The following is a 15,188-nucleotide window of genomic DNA, read 5'->3' on the forward strand; positions in this document are numbered from 1 at the left end:
ACACACACACACACACACACACACACACACACACATACACATACACATACATACACACACACACACACACACACACACACACACACACACACACACACACACACACACCTTCAAAGCTCAAAAATGTATAAAATAAATGTACAGCACATCTGAAGTGTTATATTTTATATTCTATTGAGTTTGACGACCTGTGCATGCACGTGCATGTGGGTGCATGTGTGTGCATGTGGGTGCATGTGTGTGAGTGGATGCATGAGTGAAAGTGAGATGTAGACATACAGTAATGCTATAATGCAGACCTGTAAGACCATATAAATTCTCTATTTGTATCTGCACATACACAATTTGCGTACACAAACACACACACATTCATTTTTCAATACACACATACACACCACACTCTGACACCCATAGCAACAGGTCATTTTGGATGCAACCACATTTTTCACTGATCTGCTGTGTTTCATAATAAGGACGGACAGGACTCGGGAACACTGCATTGTATTCTCCCATAGGTAAAATACAGTAAAATAATGTTAACAAAAAAAACTAAAATTTTGAAGCCCTGGCTCTAAAATGACAGTCCATAACAAAGGAATATATGAAAGAGTCATTTTTTGGCTGGAGGGTCAAAAAATGTAGTTATAATGGGACAATGTTGTCCCTACGGATCTCAGAGGAACAATTTTATCTACACGCTGTATTATAGACCTGTTATAAGTGAAGGGTTAAAATAAAAAATATATATATTAAAAAGAATGTCCCTGGAGAGTTTGATGCTATAAGCATGAACACAGCCCAAATGATCAAGAAAATAAAAACTGAAAAGCTAGAAATGTCCTTAAGGAGGCATGAGGGTTAAAGCGTTCCAAGCAGCATGAAAGTCAGATTGAAAAGGCTATTTAGTCTTAACAGTGAAACAAAATGGCAATTCAGCTCTACTCTGCTGAAGTGAACTGGAGATGGAGGGAGTGATCCAGAGGTATGAAACCAGGCTATTAAGGCAACATGGCACACCGACTACAAATGTCAGTAACAGATAATTAACTGAAAACAAGCTAACATTACAAAAACAGAACTGTATTTTTGGAGGAACCTTTTGAACCAAGATTTAGTCCAAAGGACAAAGTTAATGTAGCATGATAATAGTAAAACGTGTACTGATGAAAACATAGCATTAGAATCTACAACCCTAAAAGTAAAAAGTCTGTTGGTGGGTCATCATTCAAATGCATTTTGCACAGCCAAACATTGCACAAAGGTATTAAATATACCAGGAATTATCTGGAAGAATGTGTGTAGTAACACTATTTCTAATATGCTTTTGTTTACCAGGTTCACCATCTTAATTTAGAGTGTTGTGCTAAATTTGCTAATTCGCATTAAACACAACATACAGCTGTGGCTGATGTGTTAGTAATTTTGCAGGTATTTGGTCATAAACCAAACTATTGGACAAACTTAAATGTTGATCTAATGATGAAAAGTAAAGGACTCACCATAGTGATAACAATTCCTCCTGGGTGAAACATGAATATCTATAGCAAATTTCATGGCAAAAACTGAAGTGACAAGGCATTTTACTTAAACCAAATATCAACTTCATGGTGGTCAGAGGATTGCCAAAGTCAATGGGCTTCATCATCGGGTAAACTCTGAATGTCTGTACAAAATGTTTTGCCAATCCATAAAAGAAATGTGCATGTTTCACTAACTAAATGAAAAGTTTGACCTGCTGGAAGTGCTAGATGAAAGGGTGTGTTGAGGGATTCTTACAGACAACCAAAGTAGTATTAATTATTCATAAAAATATATATTTAGAAGAAAATGAATTGCCTGTCCTTAATGTATATAGGAGGTGTCTAAATTTAAATAATACAGTGATATCAGTCTAACCAGTGCACTGTGAGGATCACATGACTCACATGTATGATTGGTCAACCGGATGGGCCTCTCCCTCTCTCCTCCCTCTTCCTCCTCATCTTCCCCGTCCTCCTCATCCTCATCATCCTCATCGCTCTCTCCCAAGGCCATGATGGGGCCTGGTGGCGGTGGTGGTGGCTGCAGTGGTGAAGGCAGGTTGTGTTCATTTGCCCCTTTCTCTCCCCCTTCTTTGGCTCTCTCCTCCTTCTTCTCAGCTTCTCGCTCCAGAGCCTCGATTTCCAGCATCCGCCTCTCCAGCAGCTCGGCCTGCCGCTTCTGTTTCTTCTTCAGCTTCTTTTTCTTATTCTTGGAGATCTTCCCCACCTGAAAGGAGAGGAGGAGTGAGTGTCATAGGAGGCAAATCACAAGCATGATATTACAGGAATAAAACATTTTGATGCTTTTTTGAATGGTATGTTTATGTCCATGCTTATAATAAATATTAATTTCATAAATAACCTATCCTATGTAATATTTCATTTTCATTTAGTTTCTCTGATTCAAAGAAACAAATTCATTTCCCTGCAAGTAATACAGTATTCTTGAAATTGCGGCAACTCTATTAATTGATCATTAAACAAACTGAGCATTCATCCAATGTAGAGTTGTGGGAACACGGGTAGGAAAACTGATTAAAGCAGTTTACTGAGAGTAACATATTTTGAGCATTGAATATAAATAATTTGCTGCATTTAGCTCCTTCCTGTGTTTCTAGCTATTGTGAAAATCACACCAAATAGTGTGAAATGCTGTATTGTCACTTTCAGTGTATGTTTCTGTGTGTGTGTGTGTGTGTGTGTGTGTGTGTGTGTGTGTGTGTGTGTGTGTGTGTGTGTGTGTGTGTGTGTGTGTGTGTGTGTTGTGTGTGTGTGTGTGTGTGTGTGTGTGTGTGTGTGTGTGTATGTTTGTGTGTGTGTGCACTCCTTTTATTTTATACTCACATCTGTTGTACTCACCGGTTTGAGCTGGGGGGCTGTGCTAACTGACAGACAGAAAGGAAAACAACAATCAGATGCTTTAAACTTGATATATGTAACCGAGTTTACTCTATGCTCAGTGTTCTGCTCACCTGGAAAAGAGATAATTTGATTATGTACTTAATATACTCTTTTTAAAGTCTTCATACGTAATAAGAATTTGTAATTGAAATGGGAAAATTCCAAACATGAAGACAAAGATATTTCACACTCACACCCTTACACTCTTGTCCTAGAGCCATACTAATAATGGTTTATTCACAACTGAATCATCTGATACAATTCAGAAATATTCAGTATATAGATAATAAATCAAAGCATTTTGATTTTCAAAACATAAAATTACAGTTTTGGGTTAAGGTGAAATGTAAGTGAACAGTCTTTTCCATTTCCAAACATATTTGCAAACTAATTCTGCTCAGTTTTTCCATATTTTCCATATATAGTCACGCTCAATAGACATACTGCTACATAAAAATACTAATTACAGGATTGACTGATAGATTTTCAGGCCACCTACTTTTCTAAACACCAAAAATGTTCCTAAATAAGTTTGTTAAAACATTATATATAACAGTATATGACAAGCTTGACAAGCTTCAGTGCTTTCTGAAATATCAATGTGTTATATTTTCTTCTCAACTGAATCAAGCTAAGATAGTGAAAAAAATAGTATAAACTACATTTCTGCAATTATGTTAATGACAGTAAAATGTTGCATTTCATCTTTTCAAATCACAGACAGCCTCTGTCACCACCACAGTCTTCTGTTTTGCCACTTGATGGTCTTGTGCCCGCCTTAAATTGTGGAGAAATGTAAGCAGTATAATTGGTTACCCTAAGGCTCAAAGAGACTTCATTGGCTGATGCAAGCAATTGACAGCTCACGGTGGGTTCACCAAGAGGACAGAGTTCATGTTGAGTTCATCAAGGCTGTTTTTGAAAAACTTTATTTTTGTCGGTGGAAGAACTCGGACAAAGCAAGGAAAGCAAGCCAGGAGGCACAACAGGCTTCTCTGTGAGTCTTTTTTCCTCCTTAATAAATGATAATTTTGACAAAAAAAGATGATTATTGTATTGTTTATGATTCATGAATTGTTGCATTTATTGTAAATAATTATATATTTCAGATGAAGGCATGAGATGTATCCTACTACATAGATCAAGACGTTATCTTTCACATATATAATCAGAATTTACATGAAAGAACCACACAGCTTGCATAAATAACACACAAAACCAAAAGACTGCATGCTGGATTCTTGGGGAGAAAGTTACTACAAAAAAATTACATTTGCAGATGTTTTTCTTTCACTTTTAATTATGTGACAGTAAAATAAAAGTTAACATAGGTGATAAGGTGGTTGCAAAGTTTGGGAAAAACCCCTATGAGAAAAATGCAACCTAAAGACATAGTTCAGCATTTTGAAAAATATGCTTTTGTTTATTCACCAAGAGTTAGATGAGAAGATTGATACCTCTCCTGCTACGCTAAGCTAACCTGCTCTCTGTTGCTTCATATTCACCGTACAGATGTTAGAGTACTGCCAATCTTCTGAAGTTACTCTCTGCATTTCCCAAACCCTCAAGTGTGAGCCCCTACCTGCTGATCCAGACGGTGGGGGCGCTCCAGCTTTCTGCCATTCAGTTGCCTCCATGGCCATGCGCCTAACAAACGCATCATCTACACACATCAGGATGTTCTCTGGCTTGATGTCCGTGTGGATGATTTTACATTTAGTGTGGAGGTAGTCCAGACCCTGCAGGACCTACAAACACATTCAGATGAACAGCCACAGATTTTAATACTGATAAAACATGCTCACACTTCCAGTTTAGGCATATATACAATCAAAAATGCCGACACAGCCTCTTTGTTCAGTTCTCAGATCTCTTTCTCTGAGCCATTCCTCTAATACTTGTCATTCTCTGAGGGCAGAGAGGAGAGGCTGCTGATGTTTTTGTTTCTGTGTTTGTCTCATTTGTTTCTGTCCGGAGGCTTCTGGTTTGAAGCGGAGAACAGTCTCATTTAATTTCCACTCATCTTCAGCTTGGTTTCTGAGAGGCGGGAGGCTGGCAGTGGCTGAAATGGCCCAGCAACTTCACATGCACATCAGGTAGCTGAGGGGAAAATGCCTGAAAGTCCTGAGTCTTAGTATGGTGTGAAGTGCACAAAGCATGCACTTTATTCATAGGCCTAAGTGTTCAAAGAGTTTCTTGCTGTCTGAGACTGCTCCTTGGTCTCTATTTATATCTATTATCCTCTTTTGTTCTTTCTTTCTTTCCTTTCATCCATTTTCTCAGAGTCAATGAAAGCCAAAGCAATAATTTGGGCAAGCAGACTGAATCAGCCACAGTTTTGTTCAGTCCTCACACAAATTGAATTATGGACACTCTTAACACTCTTAAGTCTTAATAAATGTTTTATGATACACAAGCCTTCTTTTGGCCTAATTCTCAGGCGGTGGTTAAGAAATAAAGTACCACTTCTTCAAAGAAGTAGAAGAATATCGCCAGCTAGCTGTAATTAGCTTGGTTTTTATGTGTGTGATTTTCTTCTAAATAAGTCCTGTCAAAATGAGAGGATCAAACTCTTAGCAAACTCTTTAATTATTGTAATAGAGCTCTCAGATTGTTTACTTTATGTTAGATTATTAGATTAGGAGAGATACAATCAAAACATAGTGTGAGTTAAGTTGAGGCCAAAGTATATCACTAGACTTTTGATTTCCATATAAAACATGCTGACATTTACTATATATCATCAGACTGTTTCAGCTATCACATCACAAGCAATCAAAAATACAACATGCATTTGTGGATTGGAAGATGTTCAGCAATCTGTACATAAATGAAAAAAAACAACCAACAACTTTGTGTTGTGTGTTTCTGTTTTTAGATAATTTAGATAATATGCAAAGAAAGCACTTTATGCATATTTCACTTTATGTGTGTGTGTGTGTGTGTGTGTGTCCTTACCTGTTTTATAATGCTTTTGACACATGGCAGCGGCAGGCCTTGATAGTTGGATTTAATAATCCACTTCAGCAGGTGGTGACCCAGCACCTCAAACACCATACACACATCTGGGATGAAGAGTCAAGGACTCACATTACCACATCTCTGTCACTAAAAGACACACACACACACACACACACACACACACACACACACACACACACACACACACACACACACACACACACACACACACAATTCTGCTCAGGATACGAATGCCGTTGACTCCAGAGATCTTGAAATCATCTATCAGCTGAACCACCATGTCCTTGTTGGGGTCGATGGGGTCGCTCTCTCTCACCTGGTGGACAAGAAGACAATGACGTGAAACAAACATGACAGGAAGGAAGGATAGAAGATTAAGGACAGACTAGAAGAAGATAAAGAAAGGATTAAAAAAAAGAATATTGAAGTGAAAAGGACAGAAAGATGGTAAAAGACCAAATAGAATGGATGAAAAAAGGAAGAAAGAGGGAATGGGATGACTGAAAGACAATTACTAAATATGAGGAAAATAGAACAAAGGTAAAGGAAATAAAGGAGAAGATGGTAGAAGTATGAGGTAAAGAGCAGGAATGAGAAAACAAAGGATGAGGGAGGTGGATGTGGGAGATGAAGATGCTGAAAAATTGATCCTAAGATGACTGCCCTCTGCACCCACCATGCAAGATAAATGGCCAGTTTATCTTTAGTCCTTTTTGCCAACAGAAAAAGAGAGAGGATGAGATGCAAGGTGCGAAGTGGAGGGGAAAGGAGATAGGAGATGGGAAAACAAAAAGGAAGACAGGGAGGAGAAAAAGAAATGAAAACAAAACAAAACAAGATGAAATAAATCATATACTCACACATCGCAGCAGTTTGATCTCATCCAGGGCCGTTTCTGTGTAATGCTGGGCGCTCTTCACCACCTTCATCGCCACAAAATTCTTCACTCTGTAATGACGCACAGATACATCATTTAATTTAACACTGAATCACACACAAGTAGGTTGTTGTTATTAATGCGTCCACGTCAGAAAAAGAAGGAATTCACTACATGAGCTAGTATTATAAAATGTCCATCATCACGTCTTTATTCCACCTATGCTTTGCTAAGCTGTCATTCACACTGCCCACACTGCCACTGGGGATGCAAATATACAGGCTGTGGCATTTTATCTCCAGAACAAATGTTAACACTAGTGATTCAGCTTAAACACATTTTTGGTGTCCTAATAGTCCACATTCAACAAAATACTTTTTTATGTTTTCAAGTTCAATCATATTTGATCTTTCTTTTGCAAGGTCAAATATGTTCATATTAGCTCTAAGAAAATAGAACTACAGCTGAGATGATCGGTCAATTAACTGATTAATCAATCAACAGAGAATTAGTAGAGGATGATTTGACTGTTGATAAATAATTAAGTCAATTATCAAGCAAAAACTGCCAAACATGAACTGGTTCCAGATTCTAAAATGCTAAAATTTCATATTTTGCTTTATTTTATGTAATTGTTTCATTGGCTATCTTTAGGTTTTGGACAGTTTTCAGACAAAACAAATGACATTGTTTCAAAAACAATAATAATAATAATAATAATAATAATAATAATAATAATAATAATAATAATAATAATAATAATAATAATAATAACTGTTTCTTAACCATCAAACACATTTATAATCTGGCAACAACATGCAAAACAAAAACAGTAGGTATATAGCAACATGAGACAATACAACATCAATGCATCAAAGTATAAAGTAATGCAAATGAAAATCTATGGTAGATTGGTAAAAAATGAGCAGATAAAGTAAAAGTGGATTCATCAAAAGTGAACATTTTTATGAGAGATCTGAAATAACACAAAGACAAAGAAACAAGAGGCACACGAAAAAAAGGACAGAAAGAAAATAATTGTGGTAATAATAGCATATTATCGATCTGAGATTAATTATACTTAGATCATACATGTTACGTGTTATAAAAGAAGACATCATAAGACTTTATAGTGACACAATGAGTATAACCAAGGGCATTGTGAGTGACTATGCAGTGTGTGTCAAGTAACCTCCATCTCCAGCTCACTAGTTCATGACCACCATTAGTGTAATTAACACCAGTGACATGAGTAAATGAGTTATGTGCATGTGTGTGTGTGTGTGTGTGTGTCAGTGAAAGGTGACACTGGATTGATGACATCCACCCTGGTTGCAACGTGAACACAATAGTGCAAATGGATGGCTTTGGTGCAAACGCAGGGTGGTGTTGGTTGCAACTGTTGTCGTGGTGATGTACCAGATCCTGCAGTTCAACAGGTGTGTGTGTGGTTTATGTGATGTGATGTGATGTGTGTGTGTGTGTGTGTGTGTGTGTGTGTGTGTGTGTGTGTGTGTGTGTGTGTGTGTGTGTGTGTGTGTGTGTGTGTGTGTGTGTGTGTGTGTATCTTTAAAAGCCAATACTGTACTGTGCGTGTGCATGTGCGTGTGAGGCTCACTGTATGTCCCAGCATAGCCATACGGTGGAGAAGTGGCCCCACCCCAACTTCCTGATCACATGGTACCTCCCGTTGAACAAATCCCCGATCTTCACCGGATGGTACCCTCCTGAGAGAGATAAAGAGACAGAGAGAGTGAAATGAAGGTTACAGGCTACTGTAAGTGATAACCAAGCAATGACACAAAACCCATTAGTGAGTAAGGAGTACAAGGAAGGCAACAGAGAAGGAGGGAGGTGAAACAACACAGAAAATGAGACGGGAGAGGTGTTTCGGATTAATAAAAAAAAAGAGACAAACAGGTGAAGCCCTAAAGAATATTACAGTGAAGAGACAAATGAAAAAGTTACCTAAATGCTCCATTTTAGACCAAAAAACAGTATTCATAAAGTGTATCATTTAGAATTGTGCAAATACAGTGTGAGTGGTGTTTTGTAAATTTTAATAATACAGCATTACATATTTGTAACAATTGTGGTCTCATAAGAAATAAAGTCGCTGCTCCAGTGTACGTATGTTTTGCATGCTGCCATTATTTGTCTGTGCAGTGTAGTGCCTGTGTCCTTGAGTGTCAAAAACATAAATATAGTATATTGATGAGATGAAGGTCGACAACTTGTCTTAACTCATTAGGCACATTACTCAAGCGTGATAAATGAATTTTTCAAATCCGTCCTAAACCAGCAGTCAGTTGCCCAAATGAACATTTACGTACATGTTTTTCTTGCTGTAATCATTCCTCCTGTTCATACTGGTCATTAGAAAATCCGTTCATAATGCACTTTAAATATAAGTGATGGGGAACAAATCTGCAGTCCTTCTGTGCAAAGATGTATTTGAACGTTTATTTGTAGGTAATATGAAGCTTGAATCGTCTGAATTAATCAAATCAAACATCTTTCAAATTCATTTTAGTGCCAAATCCACTTTTTGTTACTATCCTTCCATTACAGCTTAACAGAAAAACACTGTCAAGACAATGAAGATTCATTATCTTCAAATAAACTTAATACATTTTTGCTCAAAACCATGGCTGTGGATCTTGTCCACCATCATATGTTGTTAATAATTTGCAGGGGATCATCAAATAGTCAGAGCAGGAGGAAAGATTAAAGAGAGTAAAACCTTTTTCTATGTTCATATGAGAAACTATTGTTTTAAGACAGAACTGAAAAATTGTTAACACATTTTTTAAACATTGTTCAAAAGCACAGAGCTACATAGTTTTGTAAACCATTTACAGATACCAACCCCACTTCTTAATTTTGCCACAGTAGTCCATTCAACAGTCGAAAATCCAAAGAAACTCAGTTTACCATCATGTATGACACAAAAAGGTCTCAAATATTCACATTTGAAAAGTCTGACATTTTTACTTTAAACAGAATTATTCGATTATCAAAATGGTTGCCGATTAATTTCGATCTATTAATTGACAAATCACTGCAGTTCTATTCTAATGTTTTTATCAACTACTACGTCATTATTCAGTACACAACACCAATATATTGAAGATGCTAAGCTATTGTATGTCATCACTCTGATCAAATAGTGCAGCAACTGTACACTGACTGTTCTCAAATAAATAATTCAATAATTGTTTGTTATGCTGCACCTAGAACTGAATATGATTACCTAAAATGAGACATCAAAATCCTCTTTGTTCTCAGTACAATGACATGACCAGCTGGCAGAGAGAAAAGTCAAGCTTGCCAGGTTTATATTCGTTGTAGGTGTATAGTATTGAACACGAACTTGGGAAAAGTGAGAAAAGTGTGCTTACAAGTAAAATAGCACAGACACACAGGAAAGGTCAGGCTAACACACACTGTATATACACTGAGGACTACAAAGACTACTACTACTGTACTAATACAAGGTTACAGTGTTACAAAGTACATTATAGAGCTTTTAAACGTCTTACAGTAAAATGTTCAGAAATCTATGAAAAAAACGTTATCAGAAAAATCGGAAAATCACTGCAGCTTTTTAACAAAAGCCAATAAAGAAAGCAACAATGAGGACAGTGATGTGATTTTTACCCCCTCATTTTTTCACCTGACAGTTATGATATGCTTCTTCAAAGCATAATATTTTTCACTGAAAAAAAAGAGATATAAAATGAAACAAACTTCAAAACACTCTGCGCTACTCTTTCATACAGATATCAAATGATATTTGTGTACAAAACAGGAGTGTAGCATTTTAAAACTAAGCGGTATAATGAAAATGAACCTCTCATCAGACAGCCCAGCCTTTGGCATCCTGCAACAATCAAACAACCCTGAAACGCTGGTGTCACAACTACTGAGCATGTCACACTGACATCTAGGATGACACGGCTACAAATCCCATCAGGATGGAAGGAGAAATGAGAAGGGTAGAAGAGCAAATACAAACAGAAGCAGCGAGGAGACACATCAGCCATTGTTGATCTCTGTATGACAGATGTAGAGAGTGAAAATAATGGTTTGGGACAGATGACTTCAATACGTGCAGGTCTGTCTGTTCGTGTTGTTGTTCTGACCTTTGCAGTAGTCTGCGGGGTCCTCTTGCTCCTCATCGTCGGAGCCCAGGATCTCCTCCTCCGGCTCTGGGGGCCCTGCCGGCTCAGGGGGAGGTGGAAGGGGCGGCGGGGGAGGAGGGGCGCTCACCGGGGCTTTCTGCTGCGTCTCAGGCCTGCAAACACAACAGTGGAGATCAGAGTTAAGTAACTTCGCTGGTAACTTTTCACTGAGAGTCCGCCCTCCCAGTCAGAACATTTTATTTCACATTTTTTGATATTTCTAGCCGTGACTCACAGCAAGTGCAACTGTAGGCCGAGCTTTAAGTGTAGATGAGTAATATCAAAATAATAACTTCATTGACATGACATTTTCATATATACAGTATATAAATGTCAGTTCTTGAATTCTGCGTTGATGACTGGCATCATTCAACAGTGATTCATCCAGTGCTTTTCATGAAAGCTTTTACATTTGCTGTTCTGAAAACATTGTGTCAGACAGGTCTTTCCTGCAGAAGAAAAAAAAAAAGCTATGTAAAGCCTGTCTGGAATAAATAAAAGAGGAACTACAGTTTGCATGACCATCAAAAGCATTTAAAGAGTTGCTGAACAAATAAAGTATGAAGTGCCATCTACAGAGACGCATACGAACAGAATTTCCAAATACATCACGGCATCAGAAATATTTTTTGATAACAACACAATTAAGTTCCCACCAGTTCTCTGCAGAGCAATATACTGTACTGTTTAAGCATATTCTGCAAGAGGAAGAGTGAGCCTATTTGCAGAATATGCTTTAAATGCCACTCAAATATTGGGTTTTGCTTATTGTGGCCTCACTTGGATGTTTGACTTTCTCTGTGAAGAATGACGCACTGTGTGCAGATGGCTGGTTTCAAAATGTATTTGCTGAAAGGGGGAAAGTTTCTCTGAGTTAAGATCTGAAAGATGTTCTGATACTGTTTTGTGTTTATTATATATTTATTTATTTTTCAGTAATAGTCACTCAACCTACTTGATACCTCAGACATGAATCAGCAGAATAGCTATCACCCAACATCAGACAGAAAAAACAGCCACTTTAAAACATGTGCTATGTAAAAACAATAGTGTTTATTCAGTTGTTTGAAATATTTGAATAGATTCAATACATGTATATAAAAACTAAAATGACAATAGGTAGAATACAAAAAATGATGGGGAGACAGATGGATATAGATACAGAGACAATATCAGACTACTAATTTTTTTGAGGCTCATGTCCCTGGTCAGTCCTTTCAGTCAACGGCCTTATTCCACTTCCTTTCACTTGTCTAAAGTGGAGCTGAGCCCATGAGAGAGCAAACATAAAATAGGTTGTTTTTTTTTACTCTTATCCAGGGCGACTCACAATGATTGATCAGGCAGGGGGTTCAGTTTCTCACTTTAGGATGCTGCCATGGCACACACAGCTATTTGTGGAGAGTTTTGGGAACATGCCTGTAACATTTTGGATCAATCCCACCAAAACTGCACTGGTTTCAAGTCACTGCAGACTTCTATGTGGGACTTTTGTTAATATTCCCAGATACTCTAACCAAATCCCATGCATGTCATCAATTTTGATCTAATTAGTTCACAGTTTATTACGGTTTACGTCAATTAGAGAAATGGTTCCCAACATGGGGGTCAGGATTCCATTAGAGGTCGTAAGATCAATATGAGGGGCTACACAAAAGTCAAAAGGAAAATCCAGATGATTTTTAGATGTTCCTTATAATTCTTTATCTTAGATCATTTTACCTCTTCAGGCTTCAGGCTTCTTATTCAAATAAAACAACGCACTGTTTATTTTAACTGATCACAGATATGTGCGACCTGTGATGGGTCACAAGTAGACATTGTTTCATTTTACTGGTTTACAAGCAAAAAAGGTTAGGAAACACTTCTTTTGAATATTGAACACTTTAACTCTACTACTATATTCTGCACCTTCAGCACACACAGTGCAGATGTAATGCCATCTGACAAATTTGCCCACATTTATTGTGCCTGGAGAATACTACTTACCTACTTTGATTTAAGGGCAACAGTCAAAAGTTATTTCATTCTGTTTCTGTTAGCTGAGCTCTCCTATTACAGGCTTGTAATATATGAACTTAGTATTCTGTAAACTTTTATTGGACTGGATTTCATTTATTTATGTTTTTCCATATTGGACTTCTGTAATTTTCCCTGTTAAAAGCCGTATTCGAATTGAGGGTATAAAGACAGAAGATGCTGTATTGCTATACAGATTGTACAGCCATGTGATTTGTGATATTGGGCTATACAAATTAAATGGACTTGACTTGACTATTCATAAAAACAACATGCATTTATCAGCCAGCTGGATCATTTTATAAACTGCAGTCATTTGGAAAGGATCTAAAACCAGTGAAGTGACTAGTTGAGAAAGACAAACAAAAGTTCAACACTAAAATGACAACAAAAAGAAATGACAGTGCAAAATATCATGCAGAGCAACAAGGAGCTGCACAACATCGAACATGCCTCGAGGTGAGGCTATGGCCCTCAGCACTGGGAAAAAGGCTGACATTTTCATTAGTCTAACATTGCCTGATTGTGACTCAATATAATCTTCACCTTAAGATAACTGGCTCTTTGTGTGTGACTGAATTCAGCAACTTCCAAAAAAACAGAGCATGAGGAAGCCCGACAAACACTTTCTATTCAGGGTCACCTCACAGTACCGGCAACCTCATCAAAAGCTAAATTAAGACAGAAAAAAACATATAAACACACAAAGCCAGTGCTTGTGAGCTGTTATAAATTGCGGTCACAGGCGCAGACACATGATAGAGCCTCTTGGTGCGTTGCCATGGCAACTGCAGTGCAAAGGGGGGGAAAAAAATCCAGGACACAAAGTGTTAACATGGTGGCGACGCCAACACACAAACACACACGCTCACATATAATGGCAGTGGTTTTTCTAATGCTGCAGCGGAGAGCAGAAGATAGCTTGGCATTGAGATTTCATTGCTATTTTACAACTGACACACACACATACAAACACAAACACGCAGTAGATGGCTGTGTCCTTGCAGTAGGATTCTGCTTCTTTACCAAAGCAGTCACGTACAGTGTCATACATCATGTCCATAAGCTCAGTGCTTTTATACGGCTCATCTTGCCATTGGCTGCACCCACACTTAGCCCCTCATAACTTTCTGGACCTGAGCCAAGCAGCAAAAACGTTAAGAAAGCAAAGACACCACAGTCCAAAAGACAGGCGGAGGAAGACGATGAAGGAAAGAAACAGAAAGGAATAGGAAGTCAGAATCAGACAAAGAGACAGGCATAAACAGAATGTAACAGACAGACTGACAGAAAAATATGCAGGCAGACAAAAAAAGCAAGCAAGAGAGACTGATATAGAGAGACGAGTAAGAGACATATGAAAAAGAAGTAACTCAGCGGACAGAAAGAACGAGATAGAGAGACAGATACAGTATACATAGAAAGAGAGGGAGAGAGAGAGAGAGAGAGAAAGAGAGAGAGAAGCAGACTAACAGGAGCACAGACAGAGAAAATTAGAGAGGCGGGAATGCAGAAAGAGAGTAGTAGGCTGACAAGCGGACAGACCAGTCAGAACAAAACAGAGACGCAAGAAAAGAAAAACAGACAGCAGACAGAAAAAAACCCCACAGAAACAGAGAAAGAGGCTGCCTAAAGAGAGAGACAGGCAGAAAAATATAAGAATGGACAGAAGAGCGCTCATGCAAGATTTAACTCTCGCTTTGAAGCTGTATACATTTGACACACGAGACACTCATACAGTCTCACACAAAGGCTGTATGTAGGTGAATGTTTTGATTTTATCACAACACTGCTGCGTTCAATACTGCACCCCATTCTACCTAAACATACATTGAAACACATGTGGAGGTGGAGAAAACATCAGGGTTAACAAAGGGGAGGCTGAAAACAAGCTCATCCTTTAAGAGTAAAACACAACAGAGTTAAGATCATTAACTTCAAACACACAGCATGGCATTCAAGTCATTAGATTTTCTGTTTTCTTTTTGGTAGCAGCAGTGGTGAATTGTTTGTGTAACGGTGAGATGCAAAACACCACATGGACAAAATCTAAAGACAGCCTGCTGAACAAGTGCTGGTGAACTGAGTCTTTTACAACTGCTTCATACCGGTTTAAATATCCTCTAATGTCCTTTTATGTTTGTTTGGTTATAAATCTGCACAACTAGTGTAAACTAAAACACCTCAATGATTCTTTTAAATGAG

The 15,188-nt window shown here is 37.9% G+C and overlaps 1 protein-coding gene across 1 annotated transcript in view; it reads right to left on the minus strand.

Annotated features, from left to right (window-relative positions):
* srpk2 (SRSF protein kinase 2) overlaps positions 1-15,188 on the minus strand; it is a 67,260-nt gene that overhangs the window by 11,367 nt on the left and 40,705 nt on the right. Inside the window, exons 2-9 of the mRNA XM_062420639.1 lie at positions 10,926-11,077; positions 8,399-8,507; positions 6,764-6,851; positions 6,132-6,219; positions 5,880-5,986; positions 4,504-4,669; positions 2,880-2,905; positions 1,926-2,247 (exon numbers count right to left, since the gene is read on the minus strand). Coding sequence (XP_062276623.1) covers positions 1,926-2,247; positions 2,880-2,905; positions 4,504-4,669; positions 5,880-5,986; positions 6,132-6,219; positions 6,764-6,851; positions 8,399-8,507; positions 10,926-11,077 — 1,058 coding nt within the window. The remainder of the gene's footprint in view (positions 1-1,925; positions 2,248-2,879; positions 2,906-4,503; positions 4,670-5,879; positions 5,987-6,131; positions 6,220-6,763; positions 6,852-8,398; positions 8,508-10,925; positions 11,078-15,188) is intronic.

The sequence above is a fragment of the Scomber scombrus genome, chromosome 6 (assembly GCF_963691925.1).
Source record: "Scomber scombrus chromosome 6, fScoSco1.1, whole genome shotgun sequence".
NCBI lineage: Eukaryota > Metazoa > Chordata > Actinopteri > Scombriformes > Scombridae > Scomber > Scomber scombrus.